We start from the raw sequence: 19,723 nt of genomic DNA on the forward strand, positions 1-19,723 counted from the left end.
AGCCCAACAGCCAGGAGGGGCAGGTGGAGAGTCCATGCCCTGGGCCGCTCTCAGGTCTCCTCCTGTCCTAGGTTCTCTACTCTTACTCTCTGGGCTTCCTCTACATCTTCCTGGGACTCGCCTGCACCCGTGGACTGGGCCCGGCCATGGCATTCTGTGCCCAGGTAAAGTTCCAGTGCTCCCGACCTCGGGTACCTCCCGCCTCCCGCCTGGTCCTGCCCCACCCGCGCTGCTCTCAGCCAGTCCTCCAGGCACCACTCGCTCACAGGCTACCGGTGGAGGTCCTGTGCTCCCTGCTGCCCTGTAGTTGGTCTAAGCTCTGCACTGGGTGGAAGTGGAGGATCTTGATTTCACTGTTTTCTGTGGAATCAGAACTGATTGAGACTGCTTGGCCGCCTTGGGGACAGAGGCCCTCGTGCGGCTGCTCACACTTTGCTGGAACCCCGTGCTGTCCCGTCCTGTTTGTTGCAGCACCCGGTCCGCACCTATGGCTACGCCTTTCTCTTCTCCCTCACCGGCTACTTCGGGGTCTCCTTTGTGCTGGCGCTGATTAAAATTTTCGGCGCACTGGTCGCTGTGACAGGTAAGGAAGCGGCAGACGGGCTGAGCCGGGGAACGTTCACCCCAGCGTCTCCAACGGGCTTTCTGGAAGGAGGCGTCCGACAGACCCGAGAGAATCCCCTTGGGCTCTGAGTCCCCTTCAGTTGCTCAGGGAAATGGTGCTCCATCTTCATTCTTTGAATTTCAGCTAATTTCTGAATTAAGTTTCTGTTTCATTTCTTGAAGAAAGTGTGTTTTTAATGACCTTCTGCTCACTAAAGAGCAGTTGGTGAGGACTGACTGTGTTAGTTGAGGCCAGAGCGAGAGCACAGTAGGGCGAGCGTTGCCTTGCATGCGACTGATCCAGGTTCAATCCAGGTATCCCATAGGGTCCCCCAAGCCTGCCAAGAGTAAGCCCTGAGCACTGCCGGGTGTGGTCCAAAAAAACAAAATAAAAACTGTGCTGGGATAGACATCTTCAGAGTTGGGGATGGTCACCTGCATCCTCTTCCATTGTCCCTGAGAATCCCGGTTTGGCTCCTCAGGGATTTGGCATCTGTACTAATATATACTGTAATCACCTGGCTGGTGTTGGGCATGGCGGGACCCTCATCCCGGGGTGAGTCACCTCAATCCCCGGAGCCTCCTGGCTAAGTTTGTATCCTCATGGGTGGCTGCTTTCTCTGCCTGCCATGGCGTGGGTCCAGGAGCTCATCCTCTGTGCCCAGATCCACCGGGATCCCCTGTGCCCCGCAGCAGTACTTGTCTCCCCAAAGTGAGGGTCTGGTGTGTCCCCACCGCACTCGGAGGAGCAGACTCCGGTGGTCTGGCTCTGCGCTGGCTCTTGCACCTCTGGCCAGCCTGGCTGGGGAAGGTTCAGGCCCAGCCCAGCCCCCACTGACCAGCGTCTCTCCCACAGTGACCACAGGCAGGAAGGCCATGACCATTGTGCTCTCCTTCCTCTTCTTCGCAAAGCCCTTCTCTTTTCAGTAAGTAACCACCACCACCCCACCCCCATCTCCCTTCTCTTCTGTCTCTCCATCGCTCCCATCTCTCATAGGCTTCCCACTTCTCAGTCATGGCTGAGGTCTTGTGTTAATTACTGGCCAAACACTTTCCCAACTTAGGCGACAGGCTAAGGCTGAGGCTTCTCTTCCCCCTCCCTTGACCGGGCCAGGCGTTGCCCCCTGGGCTGGGACCAGCAGAGAAGGCTCATGCCCGGGACTCACTCGTTGAACTCCTACATATCCCTGTCCCCTCCACTCCTTCCACTGTGCCTTCCACTGTCCACTGCTCCGGCTACTAGGGGTCCTCTGAGCATATCGGATACATGGAGCTGTCCAGCCTACAAACATGCTTGTGTTCCAGGGTATGAGATACAAGTCCCTGTGGAACAGCACTTGAGACCTACATGTCCTCAGATAATCTGGGGGCATCTCAGCTGGGCCACTGAGAAGCTTCTGTCCTCTTCCCTGCCCCTCCCTCCCTCCCTCTTTCCCTCCCTCCCTCCCTCCTTCTCTCTCTCCTCCCTCCCTCCCTCTTTCCCTCCCTCTCTCTGTGTCTCTGTCTGTCTGTCTGTCTGTCTGTCTGTCTGTCTCTCTCTCTCTCTCTCTCTCTCTCTCTCTCTCTCTCTCTCTCTCTCTCTCTCTCTCTCTCTCTCAATTGGCCCTCAGGTGTGGGTCCAAGACATTATCCCTAATGTTCTCTCCGTGTCCTTTCCAGGTACATCTGGTCAGGTTTGCTGGTTGTCCTCGGCATCTTCCTCAACGTTTACAGCAAAAACAGGGACCGGCTGCCACTGCCATCCTTCTGTGACCTCATTACCCGGACCATGGCCGTGAGGAGGTCGCGGCTGCTGACACAGACTGTCTAACTGGGACCAGAGCACTCAGGGCAAGCTGTTGCCGTGGGCCTGCACATGTGAGGGAGCACTTTGCGTGGGAGCACCGTGTGTGCCCCAGCCACTAACTGTGGCTCTGGAGTGGGAGGACCTCGCCAGAACAGGCCAGGTCGAGGTGGACGCAGTGGCACTGGAAGGAGGCGGATACAGACTCTCTCCCGTCTTCATTCCCTCGGGTGGTGTTTACTCCGATTCTCTGTTGTGAGAGTGAAGTAATTTAAGTCTAAAGAGGATAATTTGATAATAATAATAATAATAATAAAAATGATTCTGTGATTTTTTTAAATAAAAAAGAATGCATTCACTGAATTTTCTCAGCATGGCCGGAGCGAGAGCACAGTGGGGAGGGAGGGCATTTGCCTTGCACAGGGCCAACACAGGTTTGGTCCCTGACAGTCCTTAGGGTTCCCCAAGCACTACCAGGCGTGATTCCTGAGCATAGAGCCAGAAGTAACTCCTGAGCACTGCCAGGTGTGCCACCCTCCCCCCCAAAATAAAAGACAACTAAGATGGGGCTGGAGCAAGGAAGGCATTTGCCTTGCACACACTGACCCGGGTTCAATCCCCGGTATCCCATATGGTCCCCTGAGCCTGCTGGGAGTAATTTCTGAGCACAGCCAGGAGGAACCCGAGTGCTGTCAGGTGTGGCAAAAAAAATAAAACTAAGTGATGCTGGGTTGGTGGGTGGAATGATGACAGTGACTATGATGGTGGGCTGTGGGAGATGGTGTTACGAATTGTCATGGTGGTGTTAGTAATGGAGACGATGGTCGTCACGGTGATGGTCCAAGTCATGATGATGGTGATGGTGAGGCAGTGGTGACGGTGGTCGTCATGGTGATGGTCCAAGTCATGATGGTGACGATGATGTAGTTGATGGTGGCAGTGCTAGTGATTGATGCAGAGGGTGGTGATGTTGGTGGTTACCATGATGGTGATGGTGATCGTCGTCGTGATGAGGATGAGGATAAGGATGCTGCTGAGAATTGGGAGTGCTCTGTGGTCCACATGAGGACCGTCCTGATCGTGACGATGCCCGTCACGTTGGAAGTCAATGGCAGTGACTCCGGGGAGACTCCATAGCTCCAGCTTTCCTTGGCCCGTTCCAAGTTGTTGAGTTAGAGGGGACCATCCCCACTCGTGTGGCCCGTTGTTTTGTCAGTCGCACTCACACACAATCACACGCACACACACGTGCACACAGAAAGAGAAAAACAAATGAGCTCCCAGCACTCCGTTCATGTCAGAACTCAACAGCTTGAGTAGCACAAATATTCCGCAGTCAGTCATGAAAAGAAATTTTTAATAATAAATACCTAACAATTAATGGGCTGGTAGCCGCGCTTGTCTTCGGGGCATGCTATCTAATTTCCTGGCAATGTTTCATATCCTTACTTTTCACACTGCAACAGTCTATCATTAAAACCAAATGCAGGTTTCTATCACTTTTATTTATTTTTCAAATCAACTTATAAATCAGTGCCAGGCCTTGTTACAGATGAGCTCCAATAAATTATCGGCTGTGGACAAATTCTGAATGTTAAACAGCCCTTCCCTTCCCCCCACGGCTCCCAGCCTTTCCCTCTATTGTTTCTCCGCTCCCTCTGAGGCGGGACGGGCCCACCCCCAGACCTCTAGGCTGCATCCCTCACCGCCTGTGCTTTGGGTCCTAGGAAGGCAGGGCCTTGGTACTTAATTATGTGCTATTTAAATAATGCAAAGAGACATTTATTTTTCAGGGGAAAATATCAGTCGGGGAGACGAGAGTCATTTTACAGTCCTTGGGAAATTTACCTTTCTGAATTTGCAAGGTGCGAGCGTCTTGTTAGGGGTTTTTTACGCCCAGCCCGCAGCCCCACACAGGGGCCCCTGCCAATTCCTCACCGACTGCCCTCTGTCAGGAGAGCGCCCCCTCTCCCAAGCCACTCGGGGACCCAAGCACAGAATGGCCCTCCCCCACAGGATCCGCTGGAGGTGCAGGAAATCCTGACGCCTGCTGGGTTAAGGAAAAGGGGGACTGGCACTGAGCAGGGCATGGGACTGTACAGGCACCGAGTGGCCAGTCTGGGCATCTGTCGGTCTATCTGAGTGCCTGTCTGGATGTTTGTCTGAGTCTGTTTGTCTGAGTTGTTTGAATCTGAGCATTTGAGCCTCTGAGTGTCTTGAGTTTCTGTCTGTTGTATGTCTGTCTGAACGTCTGTCTGATGCAGGTGAGGCGCAAGGACAGATGAGGGATGGGGCTCCACATGGCTCATAGGGCATGCCCAGAGCACAGAGGTTGCTGGTCCCTGAAAGCCGAGGCCTGTGTCCACTCCATTCCCTGCAGAGTGTCCCACCCCACCCCCCAGTGTGGGTCAGAACCTCCTATACTTGGGATCTGTCGGGTCAAAAACTCAAGCCGGGCACCACTCCCCAGCTTGATTTTCCTTATGGGGGAGTGCCGGGCCACGCCCCAGGGTTCTCAGGGGAAACCCAGCTCTGCTCAGGGCTGTTGGAAGACCACACCCAGCCTGGGGGCCAGGCAGGGTTACCCCCTGTGAGGCCTGAGCTCTAAGCGCCTGCATCATATTTTGGCCTTTCACCCTTTAGGACCGAATGTCAGGGCATGGGCATTGGCGGGACCACAATCTCGTGGTAGCCCCGATACCCTGCTAGGCACCCTCCGAACCCCCTTCTTCACGGGGGAGGTTCCAGCAGGGCTTGGGCCCTGGGACTTTCTGTGTGTGGACACCCCAGACCTCCCAAGGAGCCAGCCAGGGCCTTATGTGACCCCAGCAACCAACCCCAGGACTTTCGCTGCTCCCTAGCCTTTCTGAAGTCTTTTTTTTTTCCTCAGAGCCTTGATTTTTAATCCTGTTTTTTTAATTAACTCCTTTTTTGTTTGTTTTGTTTTGTTTTGTTTTTGTTTTGGGGTCACATCTGGCAGCAGCCCTGAGTGGTTACTCCTGATTCTGCATTCAGAAATTGCTCCTGGCAGGCTCAAGGACCATATGGGATGTCAGGATTCAAACCACCGTCCATCCTGGATCAGCTGCGTGCAAGGCGAACATACTACCACTGTGCTATCTCTCCGGACCCATAATTAACTCTTTTAATAAATAAAAATTTTTTTTTGGTTTTTGGGTCACACCTGGCGGTGCTCAGGGGGTTACTCCTGGCTGTCTGCTCAGAAATAGCTCCTGTCAGGCACGGGGGACTATATGGGACACCGGGATTCGAACCAACCACCTTTGGTCCTGATCGGCTGCTTGCAAGGCAAACACCACTGTGCTATCTCTCCGGGCCCTAAATAAATTCTTTAGTTGAATCACTGTGAAACACAGGGACAAAGTTGATCATGGTTGAGTTGCAATCCCACATCTCCACTAGGAAAAGTTTCCTTCCACCTATGTCCCAGATTCTTTCCCACCCTCCCTCCCCCCACCAGCCTCTGGGGTAAGCATTTTTCCTCTATCTCTCTGTCTCTGTCTCTCCTCTTTCTGTCTCTGTATGTCTGGGTGTCTCTCTCTCTCTCTCTCTCTCTCTCTCTCTCTCTCTCTCTCTCTCTCTCTCTCTCTCTCTCTCTCACTCACTCACTTTTAGACACTGTTTGCAATATTGCCATGAGGGGCATTCTGCACATACCTTTCCCTCCTCCTAGTACCTGGTTCTTAGTTCTTGCCAACCCAGTGGACTGATCACACTTTTGCTTCCTCCTTCCTGTGACAAGAACCCGAGTCCTCTCACATCCACTGCCCGCCATCCCAGAAACATGGCAAACATCCCACTACATAGACCACCCTGGACCAAAACCATGAGGACCCCCAAGGAATTGAGGCTCAGAACCAGGCAGTCAAGGGCAGGCCCAGCACATAGGGACTCCTCAATTTATAGGAAATGTCCAAACAGGAAGTGCGTTTGTGGGTCCTCCAGCTGGGGCAAAGAAACAGATGAGTTTCCTTGGGGCGTCATCTCAGGGTAAGAGGAAGATTCTGGAATCCACAGTGTGATGCCTGTTCAGCTCAGGCCTATGTAGGAAGCCAGTTGATGACGTTCCTCATTCTTCAACAAGGATGATTTGGAAGCCAAGCCCTTCCTTTCCTCCATGCCCTGCATCTCGGGAAGGAGAGCAAGTCCCCTGGGCCACCCCAGGGAGAGCCCAAAGTAAGGTGTCCCTCCATTCCTCACCACATGCTGTTGGCACCCATGGACAGACTTTGTAGTTGTGGTTCTCAGAGGGCTCAAATCCCCCTCACTGGATGATGCTGTTCTTAGTGTTTGCTCATTTTTGGTTCTGTTTCTCCCAATTTTCCTCAGGCACCATTGTGCCAACCCTGACAGCCATAGAGGGTCAACTCACGTCCCACCCACCCCCACCCCCCTGTGTGTTCAGAACTGAGTATGTAGGTTCCTTCCAACTGATAACCAGGAAAGAATGGGTCCCAGGCTGATAACTAGAGACCCTTTATTCCATTCTAGCAATGCTTCTATAGGGCAAGAGGAACAGGGATACATGCAGAGTGGCAGGACATAGCAGAAAGATAGTCAGGCAAGAGAGAAGCACCAGACAGTTGATAAGCATAAACACTAGGCCTAAGGAAAAGTCCCAGGAGCAACACTGTTAAAAGGTATTCTCTCTCCTGGAATCAGAGCTCTCCATGAGGAAAGAGAGATGACCCAGAGACTAATGGCCACTGACCATGAGGAGATGGCGCCTCTCTGTCCTTCCCCATCTCTGGAGCTGTGTCTCTGAAGCTTTCACCTCAAGGTGAATCCCCAGAACAGTTTCTCTATGGGCTTCTGTCGCGGTAGTTTGGGCAGCATCATGGCAGACCCAACACACCATGGTCACTACCCTGTTATTCCTGGTGTCTCGGATGTCGAATGTCCCAATCCCTCCACCAAGGTGCCAGGGAACCCTGACAGCCCATTGGCAAACTATGCTCTAGATCCACTGTTTGGCATGGCACAAGAAGAATAGGAAGAGGAGGAAGAGGAGCACAAGAAGAGGAGGAGGAGGAGAAGGAGAAAGAAGGGGAAGAGAAGGAGAAGGAGGGGCTGGCACGGTGGCGCTAGAGGTAAGGTGCCCGCCTTGCCTGTGCTAGCCTAGGACTGACTGTGGTTCGATCCCCCGGCGTCCCGTACCGTCCCCCAAGCCAGGAGCGATTTCTGAGCGCATAGCCAGGAGTAACCCCTGAGCGTCACCGGGTGTGGCCCAAAAACCAAAAAAGAAGAAGGAGGAGGAGGAGGAGGAGGAGGAGGAGGAGGAGGAGAGAGAAGAAGGAGGAGGAGGAGGAGGAGGAGAGGAAGAAGAAGAAGAAGGAGGAGGAGGAGGAGGAGGAGAGAGAAGAAGAAGGAGGAGGAGGAGGAGAGAAAGAAGAAGATGAAGAAGAAGAAGAAGGAGGAGGAGGAGGAGGAGGAGAGAAAGAAGAAGAAGGAGGAGGAGGAGGAAGAGGAGGAGGAGGAAGAAGAGAGGAGAAAAATGAAGGAGAAGAAAGGGGGAATAGGAGAACAGGAAGAAGAAGGAAGAGGAGGAGGAGGAAGAGAAGTAGAGGAGGTGGTGGTAGAAGAGGAGGAGGAAGAGAAGGAGGAGGAGGAGGGAGACGGAGAGAGGAGAAGGAAGAAGATAGCCCATTCATTACCCACTTCACTGTGGTCCTGACACCCCACACATGAGGCCAGTCATCCTGCACTCGGTTCTCTGGTTGGCTTGACTCAGCCCACCCTCTCCCGGTCCACCACACAGCAGGGAGGGTCCCACCATGTGTCTGAACCCCATTCTTTGCCCACCATCTGTGCGTGGGCTCTTGGTTTATTCCCGGCTCTTGGCTGCTGCGAATAGCAGAACCATGAAGACGAGCTACAGTAATCTTCTGAAAATAGTTTGAAGGGTTAGGGTGAAGGACAGAGAGGATGGCTCTTGCCTTGCATGTGGCCAACCAGGCTTCAATCCTCAGCACACCGCATGGCCCCCCAAGCCCATCAGCAGTGACCCCTGAGCACTGAAGCTGGAGTAATCCCTGAGCACCACTGGGTATGGCTCAAAAGCCTAAACAAACGAATAATATATATTTCTGAGTCCAAGGGGTAGGTGTCCAGAAGTGGCCTTTCTGGGTCCCGTGTAGACTCATGCTAAATGTGGCTTTTCTCTGTGCTGTTTTCCATGGCAGTAGAACCAGTTGGCATCTCACCTGGTGCTGGACGAGGGATCATCCCCCACATCCAAGCCAGCACTGGCTGGTCCTGTCTCTGTCGTTTTTGACATGGGCCAGTCTCTCGTGTGAAGTGGAATTTCACAGCCTCGCTGTGCTTCTCTGAAAGTCCCGGTGACACCAAGCACCTTTTCAGGAGTCTGTGGGTGTGCAAGTCTCCGGGGAGATGTCTGCTCGACGCCCCCTTTACAGACTCAGAGTCTTTTGCCTCTGCTCAGAGCCCCTCTCAGAGAGAGGCAACGACAGCAGCTTTGGTTACTGATCGGTCGGGCTGGTCACTCTCAGAGACATGCCTGTTCTGCCCTGAGTGTCCCCCACATAGGTTCCTGCCACAGACAGCAGGACAGCCCAATAAACAAGGTGTGGGGGTACGTACATGTGTGTATGTGTGTAGGGGGTGTGTGCCTGTGGGATGGCAGTTGTGTGTATCTGTGAGTGTGATTGCATCTGCATGTCTGTCTGCATGTGTGTGGAGTTGTGAATGTAGGTGTGGGGGTGTGGATAGGTGAGTGGCAGGGTATCTGGATTTGTGTGCTTGTATGTGTGTGAGAGTCATTTGGGTGTGAATATGTGTGTGACTGTAAGTGTGTTGGGATGTGAATGAGCCCATGTTGGTTCATGTGTGTGTGTCTGTGCAGTCATGTGTGAGTGTGTTTGTAGTTCTGTGCAAGAACTTGAGAGTGCATATCTGTATGAATGTGTGTACGTGTATGTGGCTGTGTGCGAGAGTGCATGGGTGTGTGGGTGTACGTGTGAGGGATTGTTGACCCCCAAGCTGACCTTGCAGGAGGGTGTGTGAGCTGATGCACTGACCCTCATGCAGATGGATGCAGACGGGAGGGGACAGACCATTCCATGTGTGCTAGAGAGACAGCATGGGAAAGAACCTGGATACACTGTAGAACATACAGAACATGGAAATGCTGTAAACACACAGGACATGGATATGCTATAGAACATACAGAACATGGATCTGCTATAGAATAGACAGAACACAAATACACTCTAGAACATGTGTTGTGGAACATTCAGAACATGGAGACACTATAGAAGATGGAGAACATGGATATGCTATAGAACATGGTTATGGCAGGTTCCATGCAGACCATCAGGGAGAGCGCCTGACGCTGCCGGACACGCACTGCACTGCCCACCCTTGTGCTGCTGGTACGCAGCGCCCAGCAGCCACTCTTCCCATTTCTCTGACTCTGCCACCACCACCCCACGGCACCCCATGCCACGCTCAAGACCAGGCTCCGTTGTTCATAGAGCCTCATTTGTAATGATGCTCAAGATTTGCCAAGGGTTCCCCAGTTGACGTGGGCACCACCACACGAGGAAGGAGAGATCAATTCAATTATCAAAGCGCGGTTAATTGCTTCAGGATTAGGGTGCTGAGAGCAGCCAAGAATTTTACCTGCACTCAGCAGTTTGGGCAAGACGGGGACATCTGTGCTCTCTGGAGATGCCATGCTGATCCCACACCCCTGCCCCTCTCCCCACAACCAGTCCCCTCTCCCTGCACCCCTGCCCTTCTCCCACCCATGCCCCTTCTCTTCCTCCTCAGGCTCCCTCCTGCAACCCCCAGCCATGTCAGCCAAGATGTGCTGGGAGCAGAGCAGAGAGGATCTTTTCTGCCGGGGACCCGCTCCATGTTCTGACTCCTGAACTCTCACAGTTGAGCTGTGGGCTGGCAGGTCCTGCCGGAAGAATGCTCTGCGAAACAATTTCTGCCCCGGCACTATGGGCACGAAAACAAGGCAGGATTCGGCTTCTGTGGTGGTGGGAGTGTGCGGTGGGAGTAAGGGCTGGGGTCAGAGACTTCTACTAACATGTCTGTGTGCTTGTGTGGTGCCTCCTATGTAGTTGTTCACACACCCTGTATAAGCACATGTGTGCTATATTCTCTGTACACACATGTGGTATGTCCTTACACACGTATGTTTATGGTGTGTGTGTAGGGATGTATTCAGGTGGTAAGGTCCTCAGGGTCTTTGGAGGGACCGAGCAGCCCTGCTGAGAACCTCTCGGGAAAGCCATGGGGAGACGTGAGTCTGGGGGTCCCGAGGATAGAGAGGGGCTGGACTGTAGGATTACAGGATTTGTCTATATCTACATCAATCAACATCCACATTGTTTCTCATTGGATGTGATGTAATCCCACACCGGACCAGGCCCTGGGACCATCGTCCCTCGCCTTTTCCCCTTCAGGGCTCTAGCAAACTCCCGTGGCTCATTCTCCCGTGGTTTCTCCTGCCAAGGCTAAAGAAAGCCAGTGTGGGTCACCTCCTCCTGCGTTTTCGACCTAGGGCTCTCCCGCCTTCAGGAATTATTTTCAAATTTAAATTACTTTCTATTTGAGCTAAAATTTTATATTCATCTCTTCTTTTTTTCTGGTTGTATTATTTCTCTTTGATGCCCAGACTCTGGGACACATGCCTAGAGGGTGCCTGGAGTGAGAGTAGGGTCAGGGCTATGCCCCACGCATGTCTGGAAGGAGAATGCCAGGTGGGAAGGAGCCAGGGGCTGTGGGTGCCCTGAGCCTGGAGCCTGTCCCCAGTATTGCTGGCTGCAAAGGACAGCTGTGAGAATCATCCTTTGCTGGAGGCCAGCAGCCTGCAGGACACTAGACCCAGAAATGAATGGAGACACTGAAATAGCCTGAAGGAACAGACCCTATTTTGACCCCACTGCTGCTGCTTTCCTGAGAAAAAATATCGGTATTGAAGGATTGCTCCCTCCAAATAACTTCTCCAGGAGCATAGAAACTTCACCGTGAATGCAGGAAACTTTATGGAACACAGAAAACTTCGCTTTGGACACAGGAAACTTCACCTTGGGCCAATTGTAGGAAAGTGAGGAATTCCTTTCATCTCTCCAAGTGAAAGTGATGGTTCTCACCTCTTTTCTGCCCTGTTTCCTTCCAGCGCCCCTTGTCCTACCTGTCGGCCTCCGAGTCTTATGCCCTGACTACCACATACATGATTTCCCCCTGTGGCCCATGGAGATTCTCTAAAAGCATCCCAAGAAGCTAGTCACCCGCTCATTTTCAAGGAACAGCTAAGTTCACACAACTTCAAGTCAGCTAAAAACATGGATCTTAATGACCCCAACTCTGATCTTGTGTCCCATCCACCCAGTCTCAGTGCTGGTGAGGCTGGGCACGTGTCTTCTGTGTGCATGGAAGGAAGCGCGCTCGTGTCACCCCCTTCCGGTGAAACGCCCCTCACTCAGAGGCAAGGCCCAGAGGACAGGCATGGAAGCACATTCTATCCCCGTGACCCCTGTTTTGGTCCCCAGGTCTCCCACCACACAGGAAGTCTTGTGGTCTGGGGGAGGGAGGCAACAGTTCCAGCCAGTTTGTGGAGACGCCTCCTGGGGCCCTGGGAACTCCAGGAGTGGAACAGACGATGGACCCTAGCTGCAGAGAAAAGGGGGTGTGTGTTTGAATGCATGTGTGTGAAAGTGTATGTATCTTTATATGAAGGTGTGTGTGTGTGTGTGTGTGTGTGTGTGTGTGTGTGTGTGTGTGTCCTCCAAGAAAATGCACTATGGCTTTAGTGATCCCAGGCCGTGTGACGCTTTCTGTGTGACACACTGCAGTGGCCTGAGACTGAGAAGGTCAAGGAAGCAAGACGAGACAGTGGCAGCCTGGCTGGGGACAGGCATGGGCAGCAAACCAGACAGACCTGCCCAGGAAGGAGCCATGCCCATACCTGGCCTGTCCCCAGCCTTCCAACTCCATGGTCTGCTTTTTTCCCCCATTTTCATTTCAACTCAGCCTCTTCTCTCCCTCACAGCCATGTAACAAATCACCTTTGGGGTTGGGTCCCGACCTCTTTGCAAATTATTCTAAGTTTTTATTTACTTGAAAACCGAGCAGGAGTCGAGTCTTGGCCTTGCATGCGACTGGCCCTAGTTTCACCCCCAGCACCACATAGGGGCCCCCAATCACTGCCAGGCGTGACCCCCGAGAACCCCCGTGTGGTCCTACCCCCCAAATGAAAAAATTTAAGGCAATCCTGCCCAAATGCATGGCTCTCTGAGGCGACAATCCCAGAATGCCCAGCAACCCTCCCCCTGCCGGCAGAGCCCCAAGTCCCATTCCCCCGCCCCCCCCCCCACGTCACTCACCTGCTATCTGCACACTCCTGAAAAGGGAGGAACGAAAAAAAAAGCCCTTTCCCCAATCAGCATTCATCTCTCCAAAGGTCTTTTAATTTCAAAAGTCATAAGTGTTAATTAGCTATTATTAAGTGCCCTCTGTATAAATTAACATGATTGATGAAAAAATTAAAGCTAATGAAAGCTGTAGCAATGCGTGTATTTTTAAGTGACTACATTAGACGGAGGGTCCCTCTGGGCAGAACCGGGGCCTCTCCCCGCTCAGACGCTGCACGGTTCTCTCCTTCGCCCCCTTCCCAAGCTGCTTCTTTTACTGGGATTCGGGAGGAAAATGCTGAATCTTTAATTCAGCTGCGTGACCGTTTTAGATTTAAAACTCGGGGCCCTAAATTGAGCGCCTTATTGAGGCTGTCCTGGGAGCTAAAAATGGCCCCAATTTTTGACCCTCTACATGGGAGGAAAAACATGCTTCACGCTCTGGGACTGCCGGTCCAGGAGGGGTGGGAGGGTGACACAGAACAGCCTCCCACCCACAACCTCCCCCTGCCAGCCCCAGTGAGCCCACCAACTCTGCCCCTTCCCTCAGTCTTTGGAGTCTTAGGGACACGGTTCAAAATTAAAATTAAAATTAAAGTTTTCTCCAGAATTTGAAGCAAAGCTATAGGTTCGAGTGAGCGCTTGGTCTGGTTTTGTCCACTGAGCCTCACAGGTACCTTGCCAGGAGGGGTGTGGAAGATGGGGTCTCTGCAGGCCTCAAGTCAGGCACGGGCGAGGGTCTCCAAGTCAGAAGGATAGAGTTAAATTGGCCCCAGAGGCTGAGAAATCATCAATAGCTCCAACTAGGAGCAGCAGCAACAGAGCACAGGTCCAGGGTCCTTCCTGGCACCAAGGGGGCCACAGGCACCCCTGGGGCCTCTAGCACTGCTCTCTGACCTGGGGGTCCCCAACCAGCCCTTCCTCCCCAAACCCTTCTCAATGAACCTCCAACCAGGCTGGCTGAGAACTACCCAGAGCCCCACAAACATCTCAAGCACCCCTTGGAAGACAGAAAACAGCAGCAGGCATCATGAACAGACATGGACAGGCAGGGCTCAGTGAGTGTCTCTGGTCTGTACCAGGGAGCAGTGGGCAGGAGAGATGGTTCACAGGGGCACCAACCAGCCCCCAAGCCAGCATGAGGAGGAGTGGCTATGGGCCAAAGCAGAGACCCCAAGATGAGGAGGTGCCCTGATCATCACCCGGTGTTGTCCCAAAACCAAAACTCAGAAAGAACAGGACAGAAACAGTGAGGTCCTAGTGCAGGCCCTAGGCGAGAGGTGCCACAGTGCTCTAGCAGCCTCCTAGCAGAATGGAGGTGAAGGGCACTTCACTCATTTCAGGCCCCAGATGTGGGACCTCTGGCCTTACTCGGTGCTGTCCCTGAGAGGGAACAGGGACAAGGGTGCTGTTCTCTCCTCCCTCTTCCACCTGTGGTGCAGGGCCCGTTCCTGACTCTGAGCTCAGGAGTGAACTCTGGTGGTGCTTAGGGGACCATGTTCTTTGCTGGGGAGTCAAACCCAGGGCCACAATCCCCAAGGGCAGCCCTTTCAAGGGCTTCCCTCCTGGCCTCTCTTGGCCGGTCAGAACTGCAGTGGGGACATTCTCTGCAGAGCTGTGGGATAAAACATCACAGGTATCACAGGAGGAAGGAGGCCACCCCATGAGGGAGAGGGAGCCACCATGACCTGTGACCCCAGATTCTCTGCCAACTGAAGAAAACCAGACGCTTCAAACCAAGCACCTTTGCACAGGAGGTCCAGAGGGAAGCTCCAGCTGGATGTGGGGGTCTAAGACCTCCGTGGGACCCCCCCACCCCTGCTCTCCTGGCCCTACTCCCCTGAAAACTGATCCCGAGCTATGTCTAGCTGAACCAGTTCATTGCTGTACAAAAAAAATGTAAATTCTGGGGCCGGAGTGGTAGCACAGTGGTAGGCATTTGCCTTGTGTGCAGCCGACCAAGGACAGACCTGAGTTCGATCCCCAAAATCCTATATGGTCCCCCAAGCCTGCCAGGAGTGATTTCTGAGCACAGAGCCAGGAGAAATCCCTGAGCACTGCTGGGTGTGGCCCAAAAGAACAACAACAACAACAACAACAACAACAACAAAAGTAAACTCTGGGCTTAAAACACAAAAGAATCCTACTGAATCAAAGCAGTGGCACAGCTGGGCTGATGCATCAGAGACTAAGTGTGGAACGAAGCGGGACCCTGCAGGATACCCCGCGGTCCACAGCGTGGCTTTTCCATGATAAAATGGGCCATAAAACGACACACATGGGATGGCTAAGGGGGGCAGCAGTCACATGGGCCTCAGCATTTCCTCCTCCTAACACTTCAAACAAGGGGGCAGATGGGGTGAGGCCGCTCAGAAGCTGTGATGATGTTTATCTGCTGGGTTTTTTTTTCAGGCAAGTTCTAGAACAAAATGGTGTGTGTGTGTGTGTGTGTGTGTGTGTGTGTGTGTGTGTGTGTGTGTATTTTCTTTCCTCTTTAACACATGCTAACTAGTGAGCAGGGGTATATGTGGACAAATTAAAAGTTGGGGGTTGGCCTGGATTGAGCTAATGGAATTTAAGAAGGCCCTGAAATCCGGAATATCCTCCAGGTTGGGCCTAATGCATCAGTTTCTCAGGAAGGGCAAAGAATGACTATGATTTGATAAAGAACTTAAAAAATAAAAACTGCATATGTGCAAACAAAAAAAAACAAGATTTCACCTGGAAAATGGAGGCATGGGACAAAGAGAAAATGGGCCAAACTGACCCAGACTCATCACAGAACAGCAAGTCCCAGGGAGGAGGTGAACCCACCACCCTCCCTGCTGGCCAATACTGCCTGTGCTCAGACTCAAGGGTCTTTCTGTCTCACTAGAACCAAGCCCGGCTTTGGCTGAATTTCTAACAACACTGGACCTTTCCAGGAGCTGTAGCAAGAGAAGCATCATGGCACACACACACACACACACACACACACACACACACACACACGACCTGTAGGGTGAAGCTGCAGCCGCCTCCCTCTGCCTGTTTCCTCCTGGATCCAGAGCCCAGCCTGCCCATTTTTTACCCCCCATAGCATCTTTGCTTTTGAGTCGAGATCGAGAATTTTTCGGGTATTCAAGCTATTGGCCCTTTCTTGGTCAGGGACCCACTAGAAATGTTCTCCCACACTTGGCTTCAGTATCTTGAAAGATACTTTTGTAAAGCTTAAGAAAAGGGTTTTTGTTGTTGCTGTTGAGTTTCTTTTGTTGGAATTTTTGTGGGTTTTTTTTTTTGTTTGGTTTGTTTGGTTTGGTTTTTTGGGCCATGCCCAGCAGTGCTCAGGGGTTACTCCTAGCTCTGTGCTCAATAATCTCTTCTGAGGGGTCGGACCAATAGCTCAGCAGTAGGGCATTTGCCTTGCAAGCTGCCAACCATGGATGGACCCAGGTTCAATTCCCAGCATCCCATAGGATCCCCCAAGCCTGCCAGGAGCGAGTTCTGAGCACAGAGCCAGGAATAATCTCTGAGCACTGCTGGATGGGATGCTGGGGATCGAACCCAGGTCTTTAATTTGGATTCAGTCAATTTATCTGCTTTTCCTTTTGTGACTCTGGTCCTCAGGCCAGTCCTAAAGTGCTCCCTACTATGCTCCCGAGTACTGCATGACCTTATAGCCTGTGTCTGAGCCCTTTTTGTTATTTCTATGTTTCTATTCCTGGGCTCTCTCTACTGCTTTCTCTGGATCAGGTCCATCCCTCTGCTAAGCCCAGAAGCTCTGAAATCGATGTAGTGTTGTCAGCCTGACACTCAGTCACTTTATTTCCCCTCACTTTCACATCTGATTTGCAGCATTTTGCAGCAGTTGGAGACGAAACTGAGGGATTTGGACATGTTCTCCACAGCTCAGCAACGTGCCCAGCCAGACCTGCTTTATTTGATACTCTAAGGAAGACCAAGATGACACCTAGAGATACCCTTGGGGCATGCAGGAAATAGGTCCCAGGAGGCTGGAGAGACAGGAGGGTGGCTGAGTTCTTGCCCTGCCTGTGTCCAATGCAGCAAGTTTGATCCCCAGCACCCCACTAACCACAGAGAACCACCAGATGTGACCCCTCAGCAAAGACTCAGAAGTAAGCCCTGAGCAAGGTCAGATATGATCCAACACTCTCCCCTCCAGAAAAAAAATTTTTTTTTTGATTTTTGGGTCACACCCAGCTGCGTTCAGGAGTTACTCCTGGCTTTGCACTCAGAAGTCGCTCCTGGCAGACTCTGGGGACCATATGGGATGCTGGGATTTGAAATGGGGTCCACTCTGGCCCCAGAAAAAAAATTTTTTAATGAAATTTAATCTTATACATATTTGCCACCTGAGGCACATTCTGGTCCCTCAAATGTTCTTGAGCTTCTCTGAAAATCTTGCTGAACTATTGATAGGAATTCTATTAAGTCGGTGTATCACTTTGGAAAGAATTGACATCTTGGTGATCCCGAGAATTAAAATTCATACGCATTATTTATTTCCACTTATCTGGACCTTTTGGGATTTCTCTGCTCAATATTTTGCAGTTTCCAGGATCCACATTAAAGCATGTGTGGTTACATTTACAACAAAGAATCTCTTCTTTTATGATTGGAGTGAGTGTAAATAGTGTTGTGTTTTCAGATTAGTGTCCATATGTTCATTGCCAGTATATAGAAATGCAATTGATTTTTGTATGTTTATTGGTATTTTATAGCCTTCCTAAACCAGAGTACCACTCCCTGGAGTTTCTGTGAATATCCTCGGGATTTTTGCACAGACAATCGTGCCATCTGCAAAGAGAGAGCGCGTTACTTCTCCTGCCCAATTTCTCTGTCCTTTATTTCCTTTCCTCTCTCACAGACGAGAACTTCTGGTTCCATCTTGAATAAGGATCCGGAGATTAACTGCCCTCGTCTGGTTCTTAGAAAGCAGCGGTGTTTGTCTTAAAATCAGGTCATCTGCGGGACTCCCAGAGAACTCCTAGTCAAGTTGAAGGAATCCCCTTCCATCGCTAGTTTTCTAATATTTGGATCACTGGTTGGTATTCGATTCTGCATGTCTCTATCTTTCTGTGTCTCCGTGTCTCTGTCTCTTCTCTCTGTCTGTCCATGTCTCTATCTTTCTGTGTCTCTCTGTCTCTGTGTCAAACTCACAGAGAAGATTTGTCAGCTGCAAACTCTAGTGAAGCAAATTCTCTCTTACTGGGTCTGTTTCTGAGGTGGGGAATGATGCTTTGACTCAACAGAAACACCGCATTGTCATTTTCCTCTGTCACACGTGGGAGCAGAAACATGAGCAGAAACCACTGTTTCCACCAAAAGCGAATCTCTGGAGCTGAGCTGTCACACAAGACATAGACTCAAGAGCTTCAGAACTGTCAGATCCGGAATCGTGCTGTGAACTTCTAGTTCCAAAAACCATCATTTGAAGCATATACAAGCCTCTACCAGGGATCAGCCCAGACAGAGAAAAGCTGTGGAATGTCTGAAGTGATAGATAAATGATTCTGATCCCATGAACATGATTCTATTACTCATTTTTTTTTAATGTGGCGACTTCTGACATGCATTGGATCTTAGCCCGTATCTGCATCCATCCTACCTTGGCTTCTGGCTGCACAGACTTTATTCTTCGACACTATCAACATGATTGCACCTTGTAAATAATATTTGCTAAGATTAATTTACCACCTCTATTTAAATTCAATATACTGAGCCAACCTTTGGGAAAAAATTAATTTTAATTTTGTTTGAATTAAAAATTCAGATACATGCATGAAATATAATTTATTCTCCCTTGCCCTTATAAAAAGGCAGCGGCATATCTCCTTTGGATACATGAAATCGTGACCAGAATGACATTTGCAAAGAGAAGGAAGCATCCCTGGGACACACCATGTACCTTATATCGTAATCTCTAAGCACCGTGGTAGTAGAATTACTGTCAGGAATCTTGGGTTTATGTGAATATGGAAAGAGTTAGCCATTGTTCTTCAGTGTCCAGTTTCTTCTGCCTAAGTGAGGGTCCTGCATTACATTTGGGGGAAAGGGGCAGGTAGTGTCTAAATGGGTGACTGTACTGGGTGAGGCTCAGGTGCTAAGTGGAAGGATGAAGGGGCAGATGGACTCCAGGTAAGAGACCCAAAAATGAAATAACTGGAGCTGAAGTGAGCTCAAGGCAAGTGGACAGACATCATCCAAGCGACCCAACTACATCCATTGGCTTTGTCACCTACGCCCTCCAACATTTCTCTCTCCCTGCAGATCCACTGAGAGCTGCGTGACTGTGGGGAACAGAGGTGCCCATGTGTTGGGAAGCTTCTAAGAAGCAGATCCAGAAACATCTCACTGTGACCCAGACTAGTTCTAGAAAGTTCTAAGAGCAAGGGGGAAAGCATGAAAAACACATGTTACTGAGCACTCGTTTCTGGGGACTCAAGGGGATGGTTTTGAAAGACATTGGAACCCTGACTTATGTTTTATATTAAAACATATAGATGGGTTTCCCTGTATGATAGTTTAATTCTGTGTCAACCCTATTATTATAAAAAAAATCATTGTGCTTGGTTCCAAGAGGCTCTACTCGCAATGAATTTAGGATGGAGGGAAAGGTCAGAGGGAAAAAAGTCATGGGGCAGGAACTACAGCACAGCAGAGAGGATGCTTGCCTTGCATGTGGACTGACCCAGGTTTGATCCCTGACATCCCATAGGGTCCCCTGAGCCTGCCAGGAGTGTTTTCTGAGCACAGAGCCAGGAGTAACCCCTGAGCACCACTAGGTCTGGTCAAAACAACAACAACAACAACAACAAAAAGTAATTAGCAAGTAACTTGGAGGATAAAGACTGAGGTAGAACATGTGAGGGGATCAGATGAGGGAGTCTAAGGTTCTGGGATCCCAGGAAAGATGGGAAGAGGCAGCCCA

At 51.1% G+C, this 19,723-nt stretch overlaps 2 protein-coding genes across 4 annotated transcripts in view; one reads left to right on the top strand and one right to left on the bottom strand.

Annotated features, from left to right (window-relative positions):
- The window catches only part of TMEM14C (transmembrane protein 14C), a 1,060,545-nt gene extending 1,047,937 nt beyond the window's left edge, over window positions 1-12,608 (bottom strand). The window contains exon 1 of the mRNA XM_049765092.1: window positions 12,603-12,608. The gene's annotated coding sequence lies outside the window, so the exon portion shown is untranslated. The remainder of the gene's footprint in view (window positions 1-12,602) is intronic.
- Window positions 1-19,723, top strand: part of SLC35B3 (solute carrier family 35 member B3) — a 301,880-nt gene that overhangs the window by 10,264 nt on the left and 271,893 nt on the right. For 2 of the 3 annotated variants that reach the window (XM_049765004.1, XM_049765003.1), the window contains exons 8-11: window positions 72-164; window positions 472-583; window positions 1,460-1,529; window positions 2,263-2,697. In XM_049765004.1, coding sequence (XP_049620961.1) covers window positions 72-164; window positions 472-583; window positions 1,460-1,529; window positions 2,263-2,413 — 426 coding nt within the window. In that variant the 3' untranslated portion in view covers window positions 2,414-2,697. Of the gene's footprint in view, window positions 1-71; window positions 304-471; window positions 584-1,459; window positions 1,530-2,262; window positions 2,698-19,723 lie in introns of those variants that run through there. The other variant, XM_049765005.1, reaches the window with a different exon arrangement.

The sequence above is a fragment of the Suncus etruscus genome, chromosome 18 (assembly GCF_024139225.1).
Source record: "Suncus etruscus isolate mSunEtr1 chromosome 18, mSunEtr1.pri.cur, whole genome shotgun sequence".
NCBI classification, from domain to species: Eukaryota; Metazoa; Chordata; class Mammalia; order Eulipotyphla; family Soricidae; genus Suncus; species Suncus etruscus.